We start from the raw sequence: 24,032 nt of genomic DNA, 5'->3' as shown, positions 1-24,032 counted from the left end.
GGCCAAAGAAGATGCTTACGTGAAGGTGGACAATGTCCTGTATAAACAGGCTAAATACACACTGGAAAAGGAGATCAAAGTGGCAAAGAGGAATTATTCTGAAAAAATAAGGACTCAGTTCACTTCGAACGACTCCGCATCAGTGTGGAAAAGTCTAAAGGAGATCACCAATTACAAGACACCACCCCCCAGCACTGTGGAGAATCAACGACTGGCAGACAATCTGAACGAGTTTTACTGCAGGTTTGAAAGAACACCCATCACCTGCCCTGAACGCCTCCCCACACAGCCATTCACACCATTCACAACTCCTGCAACCCATCCTGAACACCTCTCCAATCAACCGCTCTCACCATTCACAACTCCTGCAACCAACCCTGAATGCGTCTCCAAACAACCGTTCACACCATTCACAACTCCTGCAACCCGCCCAGAACACCTCTCCAATCAAGCGCTCTCACCATTCAGACCTCCTGCATCCACCGTCTCCCCCACACCTGCAATTCAGATAAGCGAGGGTACGGTGCGAGGGTATGGTCATGCTTCAAACGCTCCACCATCATCCCCATCCCAAAGAAATCCAAAATGACAGGACTAACTGACTACAGGCCTGTGGCTCTAACGTCTGTAGTCATGAAGTCATTTGAAAAACTGGTGCTGGCCCACCTGAAAGACATCACTGGACCCTTGCTAGATCCTCTTCAGTTTGCCTACAGCGCAAACAGGTCTGTGGACGATGCAGTAAACATCGGACTGCATTATGTTCTGCAACACCTAGACGATTGCACATCTAAGGACCCTTCTGTCAAGCTCCTGAAGTTTGCAGATGACACCACACTCATCGGCCTCATTCAGGACAGTGACGAGTCTGCTTACAGACAGGAGGTTAAAGAGCTGGCTGTCTGGTGCACTCTCAACAACCTGGAGCTTAACACGCTCAAAACAGTGGAGATGATCGTGGACTTCAGCAGAAACCCCCCTGCACTTCCCCCACTCACCATCATGAACAGCACTGTGACTGCAGTGGAGTCATTCAGGTTCCTTGGCACCACTATCTCTCAGCACCTGAAGTGGGACATTCACATTGACTCCATTGTGAAAAAGGCCCAGCAGAGGTTGTACTTCCTTCGCCAGCTTAGGAAGTTTAACCTGCCACAGGAGCTGCTGAAACAGTTCTACTCCACCATCATCGAATCCATCCTCTGCACTTCAGTAACTGTCTGGTTCAGCTCAGCTTCTAAATCGGACCTCAGAAGGCTACAGAGGGTAGTCCGGACTGCTAAGAGAATCATCGGTACAACCCTCCCTTCTATTCAAGAAATGTACTTATCCAGAGTGAGCAAAGGGCCAGTAAAATCACTCTGGACCCCTCACATCCTGCACACTCCCTCTTTGAACTGTTGCCATCTGGTAAACGCTACAGAGCTCTGAACACCAGAATGACCAGACACAGGAACAGTTTCTTCCCTCAAGCAATCCATCTTATAAACAGCTGATAATAACTGTGGAACACACTACACTGTTTATATTTATATACACATACACTTATTTATCTAACACACTTAGCGTACACTTACATTTTTTGCACATAATATACATGTACATACATAAATGCTCATTGTAATATACCTGCCATAAATTGTCAATATGTATATTGTTATTCCTTATCCACCTATTTGTATTTTTTTGTATTTTTTATTCCTTATTGTGTTTTCTGTTCTGTCGCTGTTATGTTGCACTGCGGAGCTTCTGTCACGAAAACAAATTCCTCGTATGTGTGAACATACCTGGCAATAAAGCTCATTCTGATTCTGATTCTTCTGATTAAGTGTCACATGTTTGTTCCAGTTTTCCTTATTTGGTCATGTTTCCTGTCTTCAGTTCCATTAGTTCTAAGTGTTCCCCATTTTTAATTCCTGCTGTGTGCCATTAATTAGTTAATTTGTACCCAGTTGTGTCCCATTGTGTTATTTGTTCAAATAGTGTTCTCTGTGTTTAGTTCTCGGTCTGCTGTTATATGTTAAATGTCTTAGATGTCTTTTAGTTCCTGCAAATGCCTGTTGATGATTAAATGCTATATCTTGAAGAATTCTGCTGCCCGTGGCTGAGCCTGAGGTTGATGCTCAGGAAATGATTCATGAGCTAATGTGTACATATGTTTTTTGGACTGCCATGTGCGCTGCCCATGGAAGGCGATAAGCGATAGGCTTATGCAGTTGCCGCAGAGCAGCCAATGAGCGAGCGAGCCGTCTCGCCTATGGCTGTATGCTGCTGCAAATGCGTTTTACAATATTACAAAATTAAGGATAATTTTTTGCTTCAGTGAATCGTGAAAAGAGACTTTTCCCGCAGCGTCTTAGCTAAGACGCAGTACTCGTTCCCTCTTCTAGAGAGAACCGAGGTTACGTTAGTAACCGAGTACGTTTTATACATTAATTCATGGTAGTGAAGGGTTTTCTGTTCTCTCTGTTCCGCGATTCATCATGCTAACGTTATTTGATACTTTTAGTGAAAAAAAGGAATGATTTAACATATTAATGATTGCACCATGTGCTGAGTCCAGAAACCTGACATCAGCTACAAACGACACACTTAAGAGGTATTTTCAGTGCTTATAGAAAACTTTCTGGTATGCAACAAGATGTTAACAAAGCATATTTTAATTAGTTTGTTAATTAAATCAAATTAGATGGATGGTGATAGATTAAAAATAGCCACTTACCCATCTCACATGTGCTGCTGAACAATCCATCTGCATCCGTTTCCGTTGATGACGTACATCCGGTTAAGAGGAACGAAAAATTTGTAAACCTTTTTTTTTTTTTATTACATTGTTTATGTTAAATAAAATTAAGTTGGCACCTTTTTTACCAAGAGTTGTGTTGTATGTGATCATTTTAATTAATTAAATTGAACAATTAGCAAAAATCAGTTTTTTGAGTGTATGTAAAAATTAATACTTCTTTGGAACAATCAGAAATAAAAACCTATTCGTGTAAACCCCATGCCTGCATCCTATTTCTAAAAACAGCTGGGGCAAAGAAATTACAACAAAAACCAAAAAATGAAATTTGCAATTACCATGGACAATGTATGTATATGTAATGTTAATAAAATAATACAAACAGGTCTGTGGACGATGCAGTAAACATCGGACTGCATTATGTTCTGCAACACCTAGACGATTGCACATCTAAGGACCCTTCTGTCAAGCTCCTGAAGTTTGCAGATGACACCACACTCATCGGCCTCATTCAGGACAGTGACGAGTCTGCTTACAGACAGGAGGTTAAAGAGCTGGCTGTCTGGTGCACTCTCAACAACCTGGAGCTTAACACGCTCAAAACAGTGGAGATGATCGTGGACTTCAGCAGAAACCCCCCTGCACTTCCCCCACTCACCATCATGAACAGCACTGTGACTGCAGTGGAGTCATTCAGGTTCCTTGGCACCACTATCTCTCAGCACCTGAAGTGGGACATTCACATTGACTCCATTGTGAAAAAGGCCCAGCAGAGGTTGTACTTCCTTCGCCAGCTTAGGAAGTTTAACCTGCCACAGGAGCTGCTGAAACAGTTCTACTCCACCATCATCGAATCCATCCTCTGCACTTCAGTAACTGTCTGGTTCAGCTCAGCTTCTAAATCGGACCTCAGAAGGCTACAGAGGGTAGTCCGGACTGCTAAGAGAATCATCGGTACAACCCTCCTTTCTATTCAAGAACTGTACTTATCCAGAGTGAGCAAAGGGCCAGTAAAATCACTCTGGACCCCTCACATCCTGCACACTCCCTCTTTGAACTGTTGCCATCTGGTAAACGCTACAGAGCTCTGAACACCAGAATGACCAGACACAGGAACAGTTTCTTCCCTCAGGCAATCCATCTTATGAACAGCTGATAATAACTGTGGAACACACTACACTGTTTATATTTATATACACATACACTTATTTATCTAACACACTTAGCGTACACTTACATTTTTTGCACATAATATACATGTACATACATAAATGCTCATTGTAATATACCTGCCATAAATTGTCAATATGTATATTGTTATTCCTTATCCACCTATTTGTATTTTTTTGTATTTTTTATTCCTTATTGTGTTTTCTGTTCTGTCGCTGTTATGTTGCACTGCGGAGCTTCTGTCACGAAAACAAATTCCTCGTATGTGTGAACATACCTGGCAATAAAGCTCATTCTGATTCTGATTCTTCTGATTAAGTGTCACATGTTTGTTCCAGTTTTCCTTATTTGGTCATGTTTCCTGTCTTCAGTTCCATTAGTTCTAAGTGTTCCCCATTTTTAATTCCTGCTGTGTGCCATTAATTAGTTAATTTGTACCCAGTTGTGTCCCATTGTGTTATTTGTTCAAATAGTGTTCTCTGTGTTTAGTTCTCGGTCTGCTGTTATATGTTAAATGTCTTAGATGTCTTTTAGTTCCTGCAAATGCCTGTTGATGATTAAATGCTATATCTTGAAGAATTCTGCTGCCCGTGGCTGAGCCGGCTAAGGCCACGGAGGGTCTGCCATGGCCTCCCACGTCCCCAGGTCCGCCACCACCCGGTTGAACCTCCTTAGTGAAACAGGCCCCCTGGAGCGCTGAAACAAACATATTGAAACTCATTATAAACTAAGCATTTGTTGCATCCAGTGGGGACATAATTACAGGTTATAATGACAATACCAGCAGTTCTCAATTCCAGTCATTGTGCCCCCAAGCTTTGCATACAAGTGCATCTCAGTAAATTAGAATAGCATGGAAAAGTTCATTTATTTCAGTAATTCAACTCAAATTGTAAAACTTGTGTATTAAAACACATTAAAATATGGTGAAATGCTGCAAAGGTTTTCTGAGCCTTCAAAATGTTCTCTCAGTTTGGTTCACTAGGCTACACAATCGTGGGGAAGACTGCTGATCTGACAATTGTCCAGAAGACAATCATTGATAGCCTTCACAAAGGAGGGTAAGCCACAAACATTCATTGCCAAAGAAGCTGGCTGTTCACAGAGTGCTGTATCCAAGCACGTTAACAGAGAGCTGAGTGGAAGGATAAAGTGTGGAACAAAAAGATGCACAACCAAATGAGAGAACCGCAGCATTATGAGAATTGTCTAGCAAAATCGATTCAAGAATTTGAGTGAACTTCACAAGAAATGGGACTAAGGCTTGGGTCAAGGCGTCAAGAGCCACCCCACACAGATGTGTCAAGGAATTTGCTGAGCCACAGACAACGTCAGAGGCATCTAACCTGGGCTAAAGAGAAGAACTGGACTGTTTCTCAGTGGTCTAAAGTCCTTTTTTTTCAGATGAGAGCAAGTTTTGTATTTCATTTGGAAACCAAAGTCCTAGAGTCTGGAGGAAGGGTGGAGAAGCTCATAGCCGAAGTTGCTTCGAGTCCAGCGTTAAGTTTCCACAGCCAGAGGATGAGTGGAGTTATCATCTTTTTCCACTGCTGTCTAGGCAGGCACTGGAAGCCTACCTGGCCATGGGTTAGCCTTTTCCAGTCTGAAAAGATGGCGCCGTTGTGTGTGGCATGCCGACTTCCTCTCTTTGTCATCCTTAGTTTTTATGTATTTTGTCTTTTTAATCACAAGCTGCAAAATGGTGTTGGTTTATGATCGCCAAACACTTACGGACATTCGAGCCGATGTTGATACTGCAAGGTATGACATTTGCGTGCCTCGCATTTCTTCTTGGTCTATGTACATATATCTCCCTGTACACCCGTGCTGGCGTCTGGCTGACTTGCCTTGGAAAACGAAGCATCGAAGGAAACGTGGATAGCAGGTGGAGTTGCTGTTCGACTAAGATCCTTTCAACAGACATGGTCTCCATTGTCTGAAGGGCCTGGTTCAGCCTGTGAACCCAATGTAAATAGGAGTCGGCTGGATGATGCATCATATCGATGGCTTTGACCTGTCATACCTAGCATCCCCTCCATTTCTTCACGCTGTCTTCCACCCCATGTTTTTCGCTGTGGAGTGAATACCCTTAATCTTCAACCGCTGTGTCAGACAGTGCAGCTTCAGGGAGATTCCTCTCTATATAAGGTTGCTTTGATAAACGCGCGCTCTCTTGATGAATTGTAGTCTGTAATGGTCTGAATCCCCTACCAAAGGCTCAGAGTGTCTCTGCTGTCACTGAATTGATGGGCTATCCTCCTGAAGTACTGTCTCTTTGCCTCTCTGATGCTGTGAGATCGGTTGGCCCTGGCTGTCCTCAGGCCCACCTCATCTACAGCTCTGAAGGCAGCGTTCAGTGTCTTCGGAAGTCTGTAGACCTTCCCTGTCATCCACGGCTTCTGGTTGGCCCAGACAGTGATGGTTTTTGTGAATTTTACATCATCAATACACTTGGTGATGTAGGCAGTGACAGTCTCTGAGTGAATGCCTTTCTTCCTATCTGTTGGGGTTAAGGTTCACACTTGAAACAATCACAAACCTCTAGTCTCTTTACTAAGTACCAATGCAACTCCCTCTTTGTGTCTTAAGATTTCATCTAAGACTGGTGCACTTGTGCCTAGAATCCATGTGCCCAGAAAGCAGCTGATCACAGGGGACATTCTGTTAAGAGCACCGGTTAAGCACACACCCTCAAAAGAAGAGTTGGAGCAGGAGACAGATCTAAAGGTGTTTGTTGATTCTGTGGTACGGAGCATGCCGGTTACAGAAACAAAGCTGAAATAAACAACAGAAAAACAAAATGCTTACTCTTTCTATGAGAATATCTGCCAGTACTACCAGTCTGACATGCCAGAGAAAAGGTCACTTGGAAAAAGAACTGTGGCCATATTGGCAAGAGCATCAACATTTTTCACATAGCGAGTGATTTGGAAATAAGCGACACCTGCGCCACTCACCGGTCTCGAGTCCCACGGAGGAGATCGGAAGGATACAAAAGAGGAGCGACAACAGTGCAGGATGAGAGAAGACCAGGCCTGGACTTTATTTTGTGTTTTGGTTTTGTTTGTGCACGGCTGTCGTCCATGCGGGGCTGTCAAGCTGTTTTGTTTATTATTATACCTTAATTTGAATATCCGCCGGTTCCTGCCTCCTTCTTCCCATGATTGTGACATTTTTATGGTGTTACAGTAGGTATTCAGGTCAGTATATATATTTTTATAACCCCACATAAATATATACACACATAAAATAATGAAACATTTATAGAAACACAAACCAGGCAAAAATAACAAATACAGACATAATGTAGACAAAAATAAACATAATAATGCTACATTTCCACTACCCCCCCCCCCCCCCCCCCCCCTACTTCCCTATTAATCAGACAATGGACGAGCCTACTTCTATTTATCCTACTTATCAATATTTATCCTATTTATCTAGGCCGCTGGGTGGCGTTTGGGTTTAACCGGCCAATGGAGGAAAAGCAATACGAAGCACCAGTAACACAATCGCAGATAAACAATGAACACATGTAAGAATTACATGTAAGAATTACTCTCCCACAGCTGGAACATCTACCTGAACAATGAACGCCTTTGTGAAGTCAGGACTTATGGACTAGTCTTTATGGCATTTATGCCCAGCTGCCGGTGTAGCAACTTCATCAGCCGTGACGTAAAGTTAGTCCCCTGATCTGTGAGGATCTCCTTGTGTATCCCCACTCGGGACGAGAGCATTGATAACCTTTGGTGTAGTGATGGAACGGAGAGCGAAAGCCTCAGGATACCTTTTTGCGTAGTCACTGATGACCAGGATATATTAAGCCCCTGCACTGCTTTGTTCCAGCAGTCCCACAATGTCCATGGCGATGTGCTTAATGGGGACAAATATGTTTCTTGCTTGCTGGGTGGTTCTTTACACTCCTGCAGGAGGTTGATGCTCAGGAAATGATTCATGAGCTAATGTGTACATATGTTTTTTGGACTGCCATGTGCGCTGCCCATGGAACACTGTGTGCTAGGTGTAACACAATGGGACAACAACATGTAGGAACAACCAAACAGGTAGAATCAGGGGTTTGCATCTACAGTATATCATTGACAACAACATGCACAAGTTAGCTTGTTTTCCCTCCAACACCCTAGTGGTTTTAAAGAATCATCAGCTCTTTACAGTTGTGCAATATTCTCCGGGACTTCATCAATGATGAATTCCCAGACCCTTAATTTGGATCTTAAGGGCTGGTGTATACAGGCTTTTTTCCTACCGCTGTTGGTGATGTGTTTGTGCCCTTGGTCCCGCCTTGCAGCATACTATGATGAAAGTCTGGCTGCAGACCTGTTTTCACCGGGGTTCGTGTCATTACCAGACAAACAACATTTACAACATTAGAAGTGGACATAAGTTTCAACAGAATGCAACAATTCAGTGAGCACTAGTGAGTCTAATCCCGAAATCATGACAGCAGGTAAGTCATCTACAATAGCCACATTCAACAGATAAGTTTGGTCTTGCACACATACATTAACTTCTGTTTGGGGGTACTAGTTGACATCCCTGTGAACCCACTGTACATTGACCAATTTACCAAACATCAGAAGATGAAGATGATAAACACAGGACTTGACCACCGCACTTATCTGCTTATCAAATTTAAGAGTATTATCGAACCAAACATGTACACAGTGGTCATTTGAGCCAAAGAAAATAAATTCAGTTTTACTTTCATTGAGGCTGAAGAAATTAGTTGTAAGCCAAAATTTTAGTTGGTCGAGACCATCTAAAATAGGCTACCTGAACAAATTCAGAGTTACAGGATTAGTTTTGAGTTGACAAAACCAAACCTCTCCAATCCGGCTTTGTTGGTACCATGATGCTGTTGATCAACTTTCTTTGTCAATTCAGGCATTGATCCTGAGTTTTTGGAGTGCGTGCACATGAATGTGTGATATTTCTGGCGAACAGCCAATCACGAGCCTTGCAACAACAAGCAAGCTTGATTTACTTCTCACGAAAGACCCAGCGAGATTCACAACTAATGGTTAAAGGTTTTTCTAAAGGTTAAGAAATTGAAGAATATGACTAAAAATAAATAATCTTGCTCTATCAGTGCAGTGACAAGTGAAACTTGTTAACCTAGTTTATACTGTACATTTGAAAATGTATAGTGATAGAGACTCGAACATGTAAGGTCAGATTTTTTTTTTTTTTTTTAATAGTGCAATCTTTTGATACTACAGCTTATTTATATTACACGATCTGTATACATGAATATTTATTTAAAATAATTCATAATAACTGTTAAACTAAAATTGCTTGTGTGTAAAAGATAATCACAACAATTATATGAATCATAAAGTGACTCGGTAATTATCGTTAAAGCCAGACTTCTATTTATTTTTTTAGCATTAGCGACCTTTTAATTTGGAGCAAGATAAACTGCAGTGACTTTGTGTCAGAAATGTGTGACTTCTCTCACATCTGATTGGTCCAACTTTAGTTTGAGATCTCTAACCCAGAACATAACCTGCCCCGGAGCAGGTTAGCCGTGGAGTGTAAGTTACTATGGCAATGAATGCCACTGAAAGCCAAGCCACTTACGTGGTATCTAAAACTCAGGATTGGTGCAAACTAACCTGAAACTTACCTGGCTAGCCAGCTAATCCAGCTTCATGGTACAGGCCTCAGACATTAAATATATCTCAGATGAGGACTGGTTTCCAATTCTAACAACATACCTCCTATTGGTGAAATAAGAACGAAACCACTGCAACACTGTGCCCCGAAGGCCAACACAAGTTTCATGACGTGATATAAGTGTATTATGATCAACTAGATCAAAGGCAGATCTGAGGTCTAACAGAACCAAAGCCATAGACTGCCCAGAGTCAGTAATTAGCACAGTATCATTCAAAACTCTTAAGAGAGCTGACTCAGTACTGTGACAGGATTTAAAACCAGATTTATATTTTTCAGAGATTTAATTGATAGTCGAATAAGACTGTAGTTTATTTAGAACCACTTTCCCAAAAATTTTGGAAAGAAAAGTCAAGTTTGAAAAAGGTAAAAAGTTAACCAGTAATGTAGGATCCACACTTGTTTATTTTTTTAAGATGAGGCCGCACAGTGGCAAGTTTAAAGTCGCCAGGTACATTGCCAGTATAGAGGCATTTGTTAATAACAGACAACAGGTCAGGGTCGACAGTCTCAATAATCTGTCCAAGGAAACATGAAGGAATTACATCCTGGGGACACATAGTAGGTTTCAGAGTAGACATAATCTCAATCAGAGTATTCAAGTTTACAGACTTAAAGACAAGATGGAAGGGTTTATTGGAATATCTAGGAATTTGTATGCCGACAGAGGCATCAAAGATGTAATTTGGGAAATCTTATTATTAAAATGCCTTGCAAAGTCCTCACGAAGAGAGACAGATGCATCAGGAAACAGATTAACAGTTTCCAACTTTTCAAGATGGCGGCTTCTCTCGCTCCTGACAGAATGGTGTTTTCTTGTTTTTTGTCTTGTGAGTCGCTGTGTTTTTGTACATCTTCATCCCGTCTACTTGTCTTTAAGCACACATAGAGCTGTTAGGTTCTGCTGGATGTTGGCAAAACCATATTTTTAGAGATAACTCTAACTCTAACAGACCTCTGTCTGCTCCGGAGGCCTACACCATCACCGACCCCCACTACTGCATCTTGCCCACAGCAGAGGCACCACAAGCGGCATGAGAGGAAGCAGAAGAGGGGTAAGTGCAGAGGTATCCAGGCTAGGCTACTGGCTAACCCACACAAGCCAGCTATCCCCACCATACTGGCTAACATACGCTCTTTGGACAACAAACTGGACTACATCCGATTACTATGCTCAACTCAGAGGACTGTAAGAGACTGTTGTGTTTTTTTTGTTCACGGAAACATGGCTTAGCAACAGCATCCCAGACAGCTCTATTCAGCAAGATCAGCTCACATGCTATCGAGCGGACAGAGCTCTCGTCGCAGGAGGAAAAACCCACGGTGGTGGGCTTTGTGTTTACATCAATGATGCGTGGTGCTGTGATGCTGTTGGGGTCTGTGAACACTGCTCACCCCTGGTAGAGTTTATGATTATTAAGTGCCGGCCGTTCTATCTACCGAGGGAATATTCAGCCATAATGCTCGTTGCTGTATACATTCCTCCGAACTCCAACAACAGCAACAGGAACGATGCACTAAATTAACTGTACCAGCATATCAGTGAGCAGCAGACAGCCCACCCTGATGCTTTTCTCATCATAGCTGGGGATTTCAACCATGCAGATTTAACCTCTTAACCTGCACCCCGACGCCCGCATCCTCAACAACCCTCAACTCGCATGTGTCAATGTTATTAATAGATTAAATGAAACGGGACAAATTTAATCTTGACAAACTATATATCATTATAAAGATGATCAGATCGGATTTAGTACAATGAAGCAATAACGTTTTAATATGGATGATAATTGTTTTGTTTACGTTTCAGTTCATCACAGACAGAACTGTTTGTGTCCATTATGGAATGACTCACGCTAAGAAACTGCGTCTTGGTAGGAAAAAAACGGCATGGTCACAAACGGAATGAGATGATCCACAAAGAAAAAAAGTGAAAGAAAAGCGAAAGATAGTATATTTTAATTCTGGCGCTCTCTTGTGACGGCTCGGGTAACGCACTCTGACGCACCTGTCAGCTGATGGAGGCGGAATTTAGAGGTCGCCTTTTTCTTGATTTGTTTTATTTTTCAACAGTTTTTATATATGTGTGAGTGTGTTTTATGTTGAATGTAAATGTATCTGCATGATTACCATCTGTTTAAGTGCAAATCAGCTTGCTATTGCTGTTTAATTACGGCTATAGATGAACCTCCTCTATATGAATAGAGAGAGTGGTTTATTGACTTTAAGGAGCATCTCTATGATTACCATCTCTATAACTGGCCATCAGCACATCAACACGTATTTCATTGTAAATGCTTAATTTCTAGCAATCTCAGGATGTTCTGTAATAGGCATACAAAGTTATATATTTTATTTATTTATTTTGCTTACTCAAATTATTTTTATTGTATTTTTCTAGTGCTCAAATAAATCACTTATATGATGTCTAAGTTTCTGTCTAGTGTTTTATAATTGAAGAAAACATGCAGAGGTATGTTTAATGACTGAAATAGTTTGTAGAAGCCTTCAATACAGTTGGTAAATATTTTTTATATTTGGGAGGGTGGGGGGACTAGACATATTCTCAGAACATATTATTATATTATAATATTTGCAGTAATCTCATTTTTCATGATATCCTCTTCAGATTTGAAATAGAAACTCATGAGACATGTGACTTAAAATCCATTACTTTTCTAGATTGCCCCAGGACTGATTTTATGTATTTTTATATAAAATGTAAAAAAAAAATCAGTGTGGTAAAAAAAAAATTTAAGGCACTCCAGTGTCTATAACTTTTAACATTTTGAGCTTTATCAAATCTGGTCGATAAAAAGTAAAGACACCAAAATGATGTGTGTAACTCACTGAAGTAAGAAACTGTTACAATTTTAAGTTAGGTAAGGCACTTTCAGCTGTGAGTCCCATAATGAGGGGTCTTGGCTAACAGGTTTCCAAAAATACACCAAAACATTTACTTTCCAACAAAGTCTAAAATGTTATTATCTCATGTTGGAAAGTAAATGTTTTGGTGTATTTTTGGAAACCTGTTAGCCAAGACCCCTCATTATGGGACTCACAGCTGAAAGTACACCAGAGAGGAGCCTACAAAGCCCTCCCCCTCCCCCAACTCAGAGCCTCAGACCACATCACTGTCATGCTAATGCCTGCATACAGACCGCTCATTAAAGTCGCCTAACCAGTTCACAAACAAGGTGTGGCTGGAAGGGTCGTCAGAGGCTCTTCAAGACTGCTTTGTCACAACAGACTGGAATATGATTAAGCAGGCTGCAACATACAAAACCACCACAGACCTCCAAGAGTACTCAGAGACTGTCACTGCCTACATCAACAAGTGTATTGTCACAAAAACCATCAATCTCCAGGCCAACCAGAAGCCATGGATGACAGGATAAGTCTACAGACTTCTGAAGACGCGGAATGCTGCTTTCAGAGCTGTAGATGAGGTGGGCTTGAGGACAGCCATGCCAACCTATCCCGCGTCATCAGAGAGGCTAAGTGACCCATCAATTCAGCAACAGCAGAGACAGTCGGAGCCTGTGGCAGGGGATACAGACCATTACAGACTACAAGACCCAAAAGCGGACCTGTGAAAGCAACATCTCTCTGCTGAACGAGGTGAATGACTTCTTTGCTTGCTTTGAGAAACAAAACAGCTCCACTACACAGAAGACTCCACCTCCTCCTGGTGACCAGTTGATGATGCTGACACCAGACAGCGTAAGGAGATCCTTCAGCAGGATCAATGCAAGCAAAGTTCCACGTCCTGACAACGTCCCTGGGCATGTACTGAGAGACTGTGCAGTGGAACTCACTAATGTCTTCACAGATATTTTCAACATCTCACTTAGTCAGGCTGTTGTCCCCACATGCTTCAAAGCTACCACCATCATTCCAGTACCGAAGAAGCCATCTCCATCCTGCTTCAATGACTACTGTCCAGTTGCACTTATTCCTATTATCATGAAGTGCTTTGAATGGCTAGTCATGCACCTTATCAAGTCTGCCCCCCCTCCCCAGACCCATTCCAGTTTGCATATCGGTCCAACTGCTCAACTGATGATGCCATCACAGCTTCCCTCCACTCAGCACTCACACATATAGACAAAAAGTACTCGTACATCAGAATGCTGTTCATAGACTTCAGTTCAGCATTCAACACTATCATCCCTCAACAGCTCATTTACAAACTGTTCCAGCTGGGGCTCAAAACTTTGCTGTGCGACTGGCTGTTAGTCTTTCTGACTGGAAGACCTCAGGCAGTACAGGTTGGCAGGAACACATCCAGCACCATCACACTGAACACTGGGGCCCCCAAGGATGTATGAGGAACACCCTCCTCTTAACTCCGCTGACCCACGACCGCACACAGACACACAACTACCTCTTAAATCTGTTTAAATAAAATAACTGTTCTCTGAACCCTTTGTCACTTTAATCAGACTGAATAAGCTTTTTGTTGCACTACAATCTTTTAATCTGCACTGTTTGTTCACTTCACTGGTTTGCACTCTATATGCCATGTGCCTTGCGCTGCTTTATTTAACTTGATTTTTTATCTTTTTTTTTTTTTGCATGCCCTTATTGTATAGTTTTTTTTTTATTAATTTAGATTTTTAGTCTCTACTGTTAAAGGGATAGTTCACCCAAAAATTAAAATTATGTCATTAATAACTCAGCCTCATGTCGTTCCAAACCCGTGAGGCCTCCGTTTATCTTCGGAACATAGTTTAAGATATTTTAGATTTAGTCCGAGAGCTCTCAGTCCCTCCATTGAAACTATGTCAATGGTATACTGTCCATGTCCAGAAAGGTAAGAAAAACATCATCAAAGTTTTTATTTAATTTTAATGAACATACATTACATCTCAGATGTAATGTATGAGATGCATTTTAAAATTGTAATACATTGATGTTAAGTTGTGTCAGTATGAATCTGTCATAATAATAAGAAAATATTACAGCACAAATAAACAAATTAGCTGTTTTTAGAGTTTTTGTTGGGAAATGATTTGGAATGAATGTATGAGTTTATGGAGAACAATAGTAGTCCTAGTGCTATGTCTGATGTACAAGACAGACTGACTTTATTTATATAATGAGGTTTGGGCCATTCAAATTATGGGAATTTTACTGTAGGTGAATGTATCAAACATATCAAAAACGTGCAGTGGGATTTTTTTTTTTAATAGAAAGATTATATATTCTATAAAATAAGGGAATAACTGAATAACCAGTTAGAGACAAATAAGAATCTCAGTTAAAAAAATAAAAAAATAAAATAAAGGTTAAATTATTTTATGATTTATATACAGTCATATGAATATTTGTTTTTTATATTTTTGATTTTAGTTAAATTAACAAATGATATTAGGTTGATGTGAAAAAAAAAAGTTTTGAAAAATGACGAAGTTTCTGATATTAGTGCAAAAATTACTATAAAAAAAACTAATTCAGTGTTTCACTTGTAATTATTTGTGAAATGTATTCTAGCAAATTCTGAGTGAAATATGTTTTAAAGGAATTTTTTCAGGGTAAAGTTTTAAGTTTTATTATTATTATATATTTTTTTCATCTTTAGCCTGTCTTGTATATCAGTCATAGCACTAGGACTATTGTTCTGCATAAACTCATACATTCATTCCGAATAATTTCCCAGCAGAAACTCTAAAAAAAAAGCTAATTTGCTTATACGTGCTGTAATATTTTCTTAGTATTCAGACGAGAGGTACAAAGGGACTTTTTAAGAGCAAATATTTGCATGCTATTATGCATATTTATTCAGTACTATGGCAACATTTGGAGTGCATATTAAAGTTATTGAACGTCATATATGTGATGTCATTCTACATAAAAGATAGATGACATTAGTGGACAGAAGACAGTGGTGTTTGTAAAAACAGCTGTGAAGATACTGCAGGTATTTTAAGAATTTTCAAATATATTTTGACTACTTTTGGTACATATTAATTGTATAGGAGTTGTATATATGTCTTGCTATTCTATATATTAATACATTGCTGTATGTTTCTAGATTTATTTTCTCCAGATGCAAAGTCTACATTTTAAGAGAGCCTACTGAAACTGCTTTTACGATGGAATTTCTGAAGTGTCTGATGCTGATTTTCATCATCAGTGAGTTTCTCAGTTTAATACCTTTTTTCACTTTCACAGACTTTTAAATTAAATGTTCCCTCCTGGTGGAATGACCTGCCCAACTCAATCCTAGCAGCTGAGTCCTTAGTAATATTACATTTTGTTCATACAAATGTATTTTATTATAATATGTAAATAATAATAATAATAATAATTACAAGTATAAAATACAATACATGTATAAAAATATAAATATATTTAAGTAAATACATTCCCTGTCTTTTCATTTAGTTACATGCTACTAGTTTATCTGTATTTGTTCATCTATACTTTTCACAAGTTGCATAAAAACTGGGGCCACTTTTCTGATCAGAGCAGGTGTGTTGTTTGTAGTAATATCTGGCAGTACTGCATAGCCTACCTATCTGCCTAAGTTTAATTTTATTCTTACATGGCTTTCTTGATACAGTTTGGTCAGGTCACAATATTCTAAGAAGAGTTCTTCTTCAGACCCTGGCATGGACGTGTTCTTTCTTGTTTCATTTAATATTTTTTGCATCTCAGTTTTTGAGATTATTTAAAATGATATTGGATTACTTTTTTCTATGGTAATGTTATTGAAATTTTTGCCTTTTTGCCACTTACTCAAATGGACAGCAGACTTTGATTTAATGTACTATACATTAAATAATTATATAGTCTTCCCCTCCCATTTCTACCAGTGATGCTTGTCTCTTTCCAAAACTACTGCCTGTGCAGATATCACTCGCACCACTTGACGTTACAAATTGGTTAAAATCTTTATGGTGTGTTGACTGTGTGAGAAGGATGTGCTTCATACAAGGTCTGGCAACTGGACAAATTATTGATTATTTATATAATGAGGTTGACAGGTATGACATTATCAAAGAACATTATCATTGACTTCAGTCTAGACAGAATGCCTCTAAATACTAAATCAACTATTCTATTTTAAATTTTATTTTGAAAATTTTGTGGAATAACTAAATGACCAGTGAGAGACAAAACTGAATAAAACAAAAAGATAAAAGGTAAAATTATTCTATGATTTATATACAGGCATATGGATATTTATATTTTTAATTGTCCATATTTTAATTGAAGATTTCATAATAGCAACCTTATGAATGCAAATTTAATGATCTCACTCAATGAACCTATAGGTATTAAGGAAAGTGAAGATGTCTGAAATGTACATCTAATTCATGGGAGGGTCTAATTGTATGTTTTTACTGCAAAATAGAAAAATTACAGTTCCCTATCTGTTGGTCACTATGAGTTATGTTGTGACAACACTAGTGGTCTTACTTGGGAACCACAATCACTTCTGAGTTTAAGAGAAAATGCCAATGAGAATGAGATACTGGTATATAAGACGCGGTGTGTATACACTCATTCAGATTTTTCCCTGGGCACATCAACCAAAAAGAGCAGTTTGCTCTAAAACAGCAAATTGCAGATGGTCTGTGACTTTTTAAACATACCATTCTGTCCATGTCCTCTTGGTTGCGGCCATTTTCTGTCCTATGATGACAAATATTCTGTGCATTGGGCATTAAGCATGCTGAAGATGCATTTGTGGATGGTCTCTTTACTCTGTAAGGAGTTGGACTCAGTCGACATGGCGGCGCATCTCAACGAACACATCCAATCAGTGCAGAACAGCCAGAGTTCAGTCAGAATGGTGGTACCACTGAAGCAATCTCACGACAGCTGTCCTTCCCCGGAGAATGGCGAATCCATCCCCAGGTTGTCCAGTTGGTCTGGAGACAATTCGAGGAAACTCAGGTAGATCTGTTTGCTTCCCATGAGTCCTCCCACTAACAGTTGTATTATTCCGTGACTGAGGTTCGTCTCAGCATGGATGCACTGGCACACAGCTGGCTCCAGGGTCTAGGCAAGTATGCATTCCCCAGTGAACCTTTTCGCACAGACATTGTGCAAGGTAAGTGAGGACAAGGAAAAGGTCTTGATGGTTGCACCTTACTGGCCCACCCGGAACTGGTTTTTGGAACTCAAGGTCCACACGACAGCCCCTCTATGGCAGGGCTCCCTGAGGAAGGACCTTCTTTCTCAAGGGCAGGGCACCATGTGGCACCTGAGTCCAGACCTCTGGAGACTCCATGTGTGGCTCCTAAACAGAATGCAGCAAGCTTAAGTGATCTGCCACCTGTGGTGGTAGAGACTATCATTTAAGCCGGAGCTCCATCTAACAGACAAGCTCATGCCTTTAAGTGGAGTCTTTGTCAAGAAGACCTCCAAAGATCAGAGTCATACTTTCCTTCCTGTAAGAAAGATTGAGCATAGGCTGTCACCCTCCACCATGAAAGTGTATGTCGCTGCTATTGCAGAGCATCACAGGGCAGTAGACATCAAATCCCTGTGTATGCACAATCTGATCATCAGGTCCCTGAGGGGTGCTAGGTGGTTAAACCATCCTAGGCTAGGCCACCCGCCATGCCCTCCTGGGATCTCTCTGTTGTTCTGACAGGACTTCAGAGGGATTCCTTTGAACGTCTAAATCAGGGCTGGGCAACGTTGGTCCTTGAGGGCCACTGTCCTACAGAGTTTCGCTCCAACCCTAGTCAAACACACCTGAACAAGCTAACCAATAACTTTCAGATCACTAGGAAGCTACAGAGAGGTGTGTTTGATTAGGGTTGGAGCAAAACTCTGCAGGACAATGGCCCTCCAGGACCGAAATTGCCCAGCCCTCCTCTAGTCAGTCGAGTTTAACCCCTTGTGGCTGAAGCCCACACTGGTGCGGTCTGTCTCATATTTTCTTGATGACTGGGAAAATAACTAAAAATACTAAAATTTTTATCGTACAGATAAAAATAATATATTGTTTGAAAATGCAAACGTCTACTTTTATGTATAGTTACAAAATAATATGGTTTTGTAAAATAAAGAAAATAAACAGGGGCACTCTGTGTTGTCTTGGTCTCTGTCACCTCTCTTTACAGACACATAAATAAAACAAAACGATTCTCAGCTAATACTTGCCTCAAAGACATGACAAATACAGGTATATGCATATAAAGCTTAAAATGTCTACTTTTAATAAAGTGAGTCAAATCCAAAACAAATATTCTATATAAAGTAATCCATTTGAAACCAACGCTAGCTGAAGTTTTCCCGACACAACTCATTATCTCTAATGCAGCCATGCCCACAAGCCAGTCACACTTTTCAGATTCGAAACATCCATGTGAGACCCACGCACATGTAAACGCCAACATCATCCGCAAACAAACATGGAGAGTTCATCCTGGCTACTTTTTGTTTCTGGTAGAAGATGCATTACGAGAAAAAAAACTGAATTTACCTCACAACGCGATGTGTCACATAACTAGATCCAGTGGAGAATATCACTCTGATGAGTAGTCTAAGATTACTTGCATCTGTTGTTATTGTGTTATTGTAACATAACTTGTATAAGTTTTACTAGTTACACTTTTCCCAAACTATATTTCCTGACTACATGTATGAATTTAAGTGAAACATTTTGAAATATATGTAATTTCATTGTCTAAATGTCTCTCAATGTCTCAATGTGACATATAAAACCACAAGATTTAAATGTAGAACAAGTGTTAACAATATGATATTAGAGCCTATGGGCTCTATCATACACCCAGCGCTCGCTCTTAAATGGAATGGGAGATGACACTCTGATTGGTGTACTGAACGTTACTCTCATTACTCATTAAGAGAATAGGGACAACCTATTCCAAAAATGCGCCCGGCGCACGGCCCGTTTTCCCGTCGTTAAAATAGCAAAAGTGGATTTGGACACGCCCTGAGTGCACCTGCACCATGAGCTTTACACTTTGCATTTATATCGTTAAAATAGGGCCCTATTAATGTTTGGCATAAAGGTGTGTTACCGTTCAAGTCTCAGTGTTCAGATCAGTATGTTCAGTCATGTGTCCTTAACCTTCACTGTGTATTTTTATTATGCTGTGTTGTAAATAAAATAAATAAAAATAATGAAAAAAATAAAAACTCTCCTCACACTCTTTCTTACCTGCCTCAGTCACATTCATATTATTGGCCCATTATGGGAGGCCATTTGTCTCTATTAGGTATGAATCACTAAACAATTCATGGCCTTTGTCACTCGCTCGCATAAGGGCATTCTATCACAAAACATGTTTTACAAATCAATATTTTTTTTTTCTGTGAGCAAGTAAACAGGGTGATTTTCACACCAGTTTATAGAAAAGACTCTTGTCTACAAAATCCAGTACTCAAAAGTCTTGTGAACAAATATTCTGTATGTGTTTTATAGCCTTATTTCAGTGACTGAAATTTTGTTTTTCACTAACCATGGATAAACATAGTTTTCTCAAAAACATTCATGCTGCTCACATATTATTGTAGCCCAGTTTGTGTTGACTACAGTACTATCAGTCTTTAGACATGAATGATTTTAAGATACTGAAAAAAACACAAATGTCAGGGCATGTCAAAACTTCTCCGGTGCCCCAAAACACCCTTAGATCCCAGAAGGTTAAAAATCTCTCAAGACAGCACTCCTGACTGCTCTCACCTCCATCAAGAGGGGCGGGGACCGCAAGCATTTTCGGGGAGCAAAGAGTGCCTTGTGTTCAGGCTGGCCTTCTCTCACATTGTCCGGAGACCCTGGGCTGGATACGTGCCCAAGGTTCCCACTACTCCCTTACATTATCAAGTGTGTCCTGTATGCGCCTTTAGCATTGACGTGGAACACACCTACTTCAGAAGCTCCAAGCGGGCTCTTTGTCTGCTTTGGACACCAGCAGAAGGGGAAGGCTGTCTCCAAGCAGAGGTTGGCCCACTGGATAGTGGATGTCATTGCTTTGGTATATTAATCCTAAGGCAAGCCATGCCCCATGGGGATGAGGGACTTACTCCACCCAGAGTGTAGCCTCCTCCTCAGCTTTGGCACACAGCACCTCTCTGGAAGACATCTATAAAGCTGTGGGCTGGGCAAAACCTAACACCTACGCAAGGTTCTATCCCTCGTGTTAGGTAATAGGTAAGTGGCGGGAAAAACTGGCTCTGTATCACGCTTGCTGCACCATTCCCCCTCACAAGGGGATAGGAGTGCCTTTTACTCTCCCAGTAGAGTTCCCCGGACGGTGAACCCTGGTCAAGCATCCTATAGCACCCCAGAAGTCAAACTTAATGGAGCAGTCTGACTCCAGGCCCAGTACTTGTGTCAGCATGCCCAGAGCTCCGGCCACCCCTTGTACTGGGCTAGTTGTTCCATCTGTGTGATTCCCTGCGGGTAATTCCAAATGTGTTTTCTTCCACGGTAAGGCTTCCCATATGGTAAAGCTGTGTCTTCCCCTGGACAGTTCTGCCCTGTCTGTCTCATTTGGTAGTAGCTCCATCCCTTCTCCTATGTATGACCTACCTCAGAGACCTATTACAGATATAGTATTTCCTCTCTTGGGTCATTCCATATTAGTATCTCCACATATCACCTCCCTACAGGTAGGATGTTGTCCCCATAGCAGCCTTATCTCTTAGACCTAGGCACTCTTCCCCAATAGCCGCTTTTCCACTGTCGGGCCAGTGCGAGCCAGTACTTTAAACAGGCCGGGTGGGACTTATAGCCTCGGACAAGTAGCACTGAGGCCAAAAAGTGCTGCATTTCCACCTTCGGGCCATAAGCTCTGCTGTGCTTCACTAAAACCTTCCCTTACACGACTCTCAGAAACAACGCCATGCAACCCCATCATTTCACCAACAAAGAGAAGTTATCAGAAAACAAATAAGAAATAAGTCACTGGAACTAGCGCGATGACAAAACTAAAATGATATAAGCGGCCGTTTGTTTCCATGCTTTGTTTATATCCAAAAGTATAGATATGTTGATCATAATGCTTTATTTTATCAGGTTTAAAAATGAGTCACACAGAAATAAAGCATTATGAACATATACTGCTATTCAGTCGAGTCTGTTTCTGTTTATTTGAAGTCACAGTAGCCTATATACATCACATTTATAAAGAATGATCATTTCTATATTTTTATAAAAGTTCCCGAACAAAAATCATTATTAGATTATATGACATAAGCTACACAGAAAAACGTTTATATAGCCTTGCTGAAAAAAAGGAACAATATCTGAAGCAAGTCTTTTTCCAGAATTTGCAAATTCCTTTTGTTAAAGAAATTCTGTGGATGGAACAGTAACATGGCCTTCTCCAGCAGCAATGTACTCACCTTTGGCCCCTTTCGGCACCAAGGTCCGTGAATTTGCTATGGTGTATTCGGAAGGTTAGAACTCCTGTGTTAGCATTTGCTTGCCATGCCACGATTTGCCAACATTTACAGCGCTACAAATAGTCACGGTGTTTGATGGTTCTGGTGCTTTCATAGGGCCCCCTAATGTTATCACAACATAGTGACTGGCAGATAGGGAATGTCTTGGTTACATAAGTAACCCACATTTCCTAATGGAGGGAATGGAGACAAAATGTCCCATGTCACACTGGCCCTGCTCATCACCTGTTTGCCACACTGCAATCTGGCAGACGCTTACGATCCATCCGATCACGGACAACCAGACAGAAGAACAGATTCTATCAGACTGCTTAACAACCAGCTATCCTTCATTTAAAACCAGAATACATGCAAGGCAAGGCAAGGCAAGTTTATTTATATAGCACATTTTGTACACAATGGTAATTCAAAGTGCTTTACATAAATGAAAGTAAAATAATAATGAAGAAAAATAATAACAAGAAAAAAACAAGCAATTTTAAAACTTTTAAAATTATTAAAAAAAATACTTATTTAAAATGAATTTAAAACAGTTAGAAAATGATTTTAAATTAAAAAAAAAAAGTGTTAAAAAATATTCAGTTCAGACATTGCACAGTGCTCATTCAATAAATGTACAGCTAAACAGATGAGTTTGAAATCTAGATTTAAATGTGACTAGTGTTTTAGCACATCTTATCTCTTCTGGAAGCTGATTCCAACTGCAGGCGGCATAGTACTTAAAGGCGGATTCCCCTTGTTTTGTGTGAACCCTTGGTAATTCTAACTGACTCTATCCTAGTGATCTGAGTGGTCTGTTAGGCTTATATTCAGTGAGCATATCTGCTATATATATATCGGTCATTGGTCATTTAGTGACTTATATAGGAGTAAAAGTACTTTAAAATCAATCCTAAATGTAACTGGAAGCCAGTTTAAGGACCTGAGGACTGGTGTGATATGCTCAGATTTTCTGTTTCTAGTCAGAATCCTGGCAGCAGCGTTCTGCAGCTGTCTAATTGTCTTTTTGGGAAGGCCGGTGAGTAGCCCATTACAATAGTCTTATGATCCATCCGATCACGGACAACCAGACAGAAGAACAGATCAGACTGCTTAAAGCAGTAAGTCTCGACATGTCAGTAGATAAGTTAATAGATTTTAACTATACTTAGAAATAAATGTATTTTAAATATATTGCTTTTTTAGTAGGAATGTATGAAAAAATATATATAAATGCATTTTAAATGTAGTTTCATAACAAGGTTTCGGAGGAGCACGACAGATACTTAGCCTAATTAGCACAGGTGGAGCCACTTAAGATAATCAACCTTAGGGTATAAATACAGCTGAATTAGCCTACCTGTCTACATTAACGGTTTATCAGCATCCCGGTTCGCTCTCTCTGTCATCTTATTACAGACCCAATTTTCCTTCCAGCGAGGAGATCCATAACGGGGATTTTTCAGATCTGCTACTTTTGCAGATACCCATGATCATTCCTACCTCACTAAACACGGCCGTTGAGCACCATCAAACGTCATCGCGACAGCTGCTCTTCTCGCCAAGCCACACGTTGTGGCCAATAGACCGTGCAAAGCCCGAGCTCGCCTCGCTCGACACCACGATCGATCTGCTCAAGACCGGGCTCTCCTTGAGCGCTGGATCGCAGCAGCAGCAGGCATTCAACCAGCCAGGGTCGCACCCCAGATACGTATGCGGAAATTTCAGATCCGATTTGAGCCTCAGATGCGACTAGAACGTATGTGAAGGCCCGACCGGATGATGTATTCTACCGTATTTTCCGGACTATAAGTCGCACTTTTTTTCATAGTTTGGCTGGTCCTGCGACTTATAGTCAGGTGCGACTTATTTATCAAAATTAATTTGACATGAACCAAGAGAAAACATTACCGTCTACAGCCGCCAGAGGGCGCTCTATGCTGCTCAGTGCTCCTATTAAAAAATTTAAATTACCAATATTTTGTTAACTTTAACAATATTCTTTAATATTGTTAAATATTCTTCATCTGGTTTGTGACGA

The 24,032-nt window shown here is 40.5% G+C and overlaps 1 protein-coding gene across 1 annotated transcript in view; it reads left to right on the top strand.

Moving 5' to 3' along the window:
- The first annotated feature begins 17,354 nt into the window (after positions 1-17,354).
- LOC132120924 (uncharacterized) overlaps positions 17,355-24,032 on the top strand; it is a 47,168-nt gene continuing 40,490 nt past the window's right edge. Inside the window, exons 1-2 of the mRNA XM_059530144.1 lie at positions 17,355-17,420; positions 17,561-17,678. Of these exons, the coding sequence (XP_059386127.1) occupies positions 17,355-17,420; positions 17,561-17,678 (184 nt within the window). The remainder of the gene's footprint in view (positions 17,421-17,560; positions 17,679-24,032) is intronic.

The sequence above is a fragment of the Carassius carassius genome, chromosome 39 (genome assembly GCF_963082965.1).
Source record: "Carassius carassius chromosome 39, fCarCar2.1, whole genome shotgun sequence".
In the NCBI taxonomy this organism is placed as follows: Eukaryota; Metazoa; Chordata; class Actinopteri; order Cypriniformes; family Cyprinidae; genus Carassius; species Carassius carassius.
This window is presented reverse-complemented; position numbering and strand designations above follow the sequence as displayed.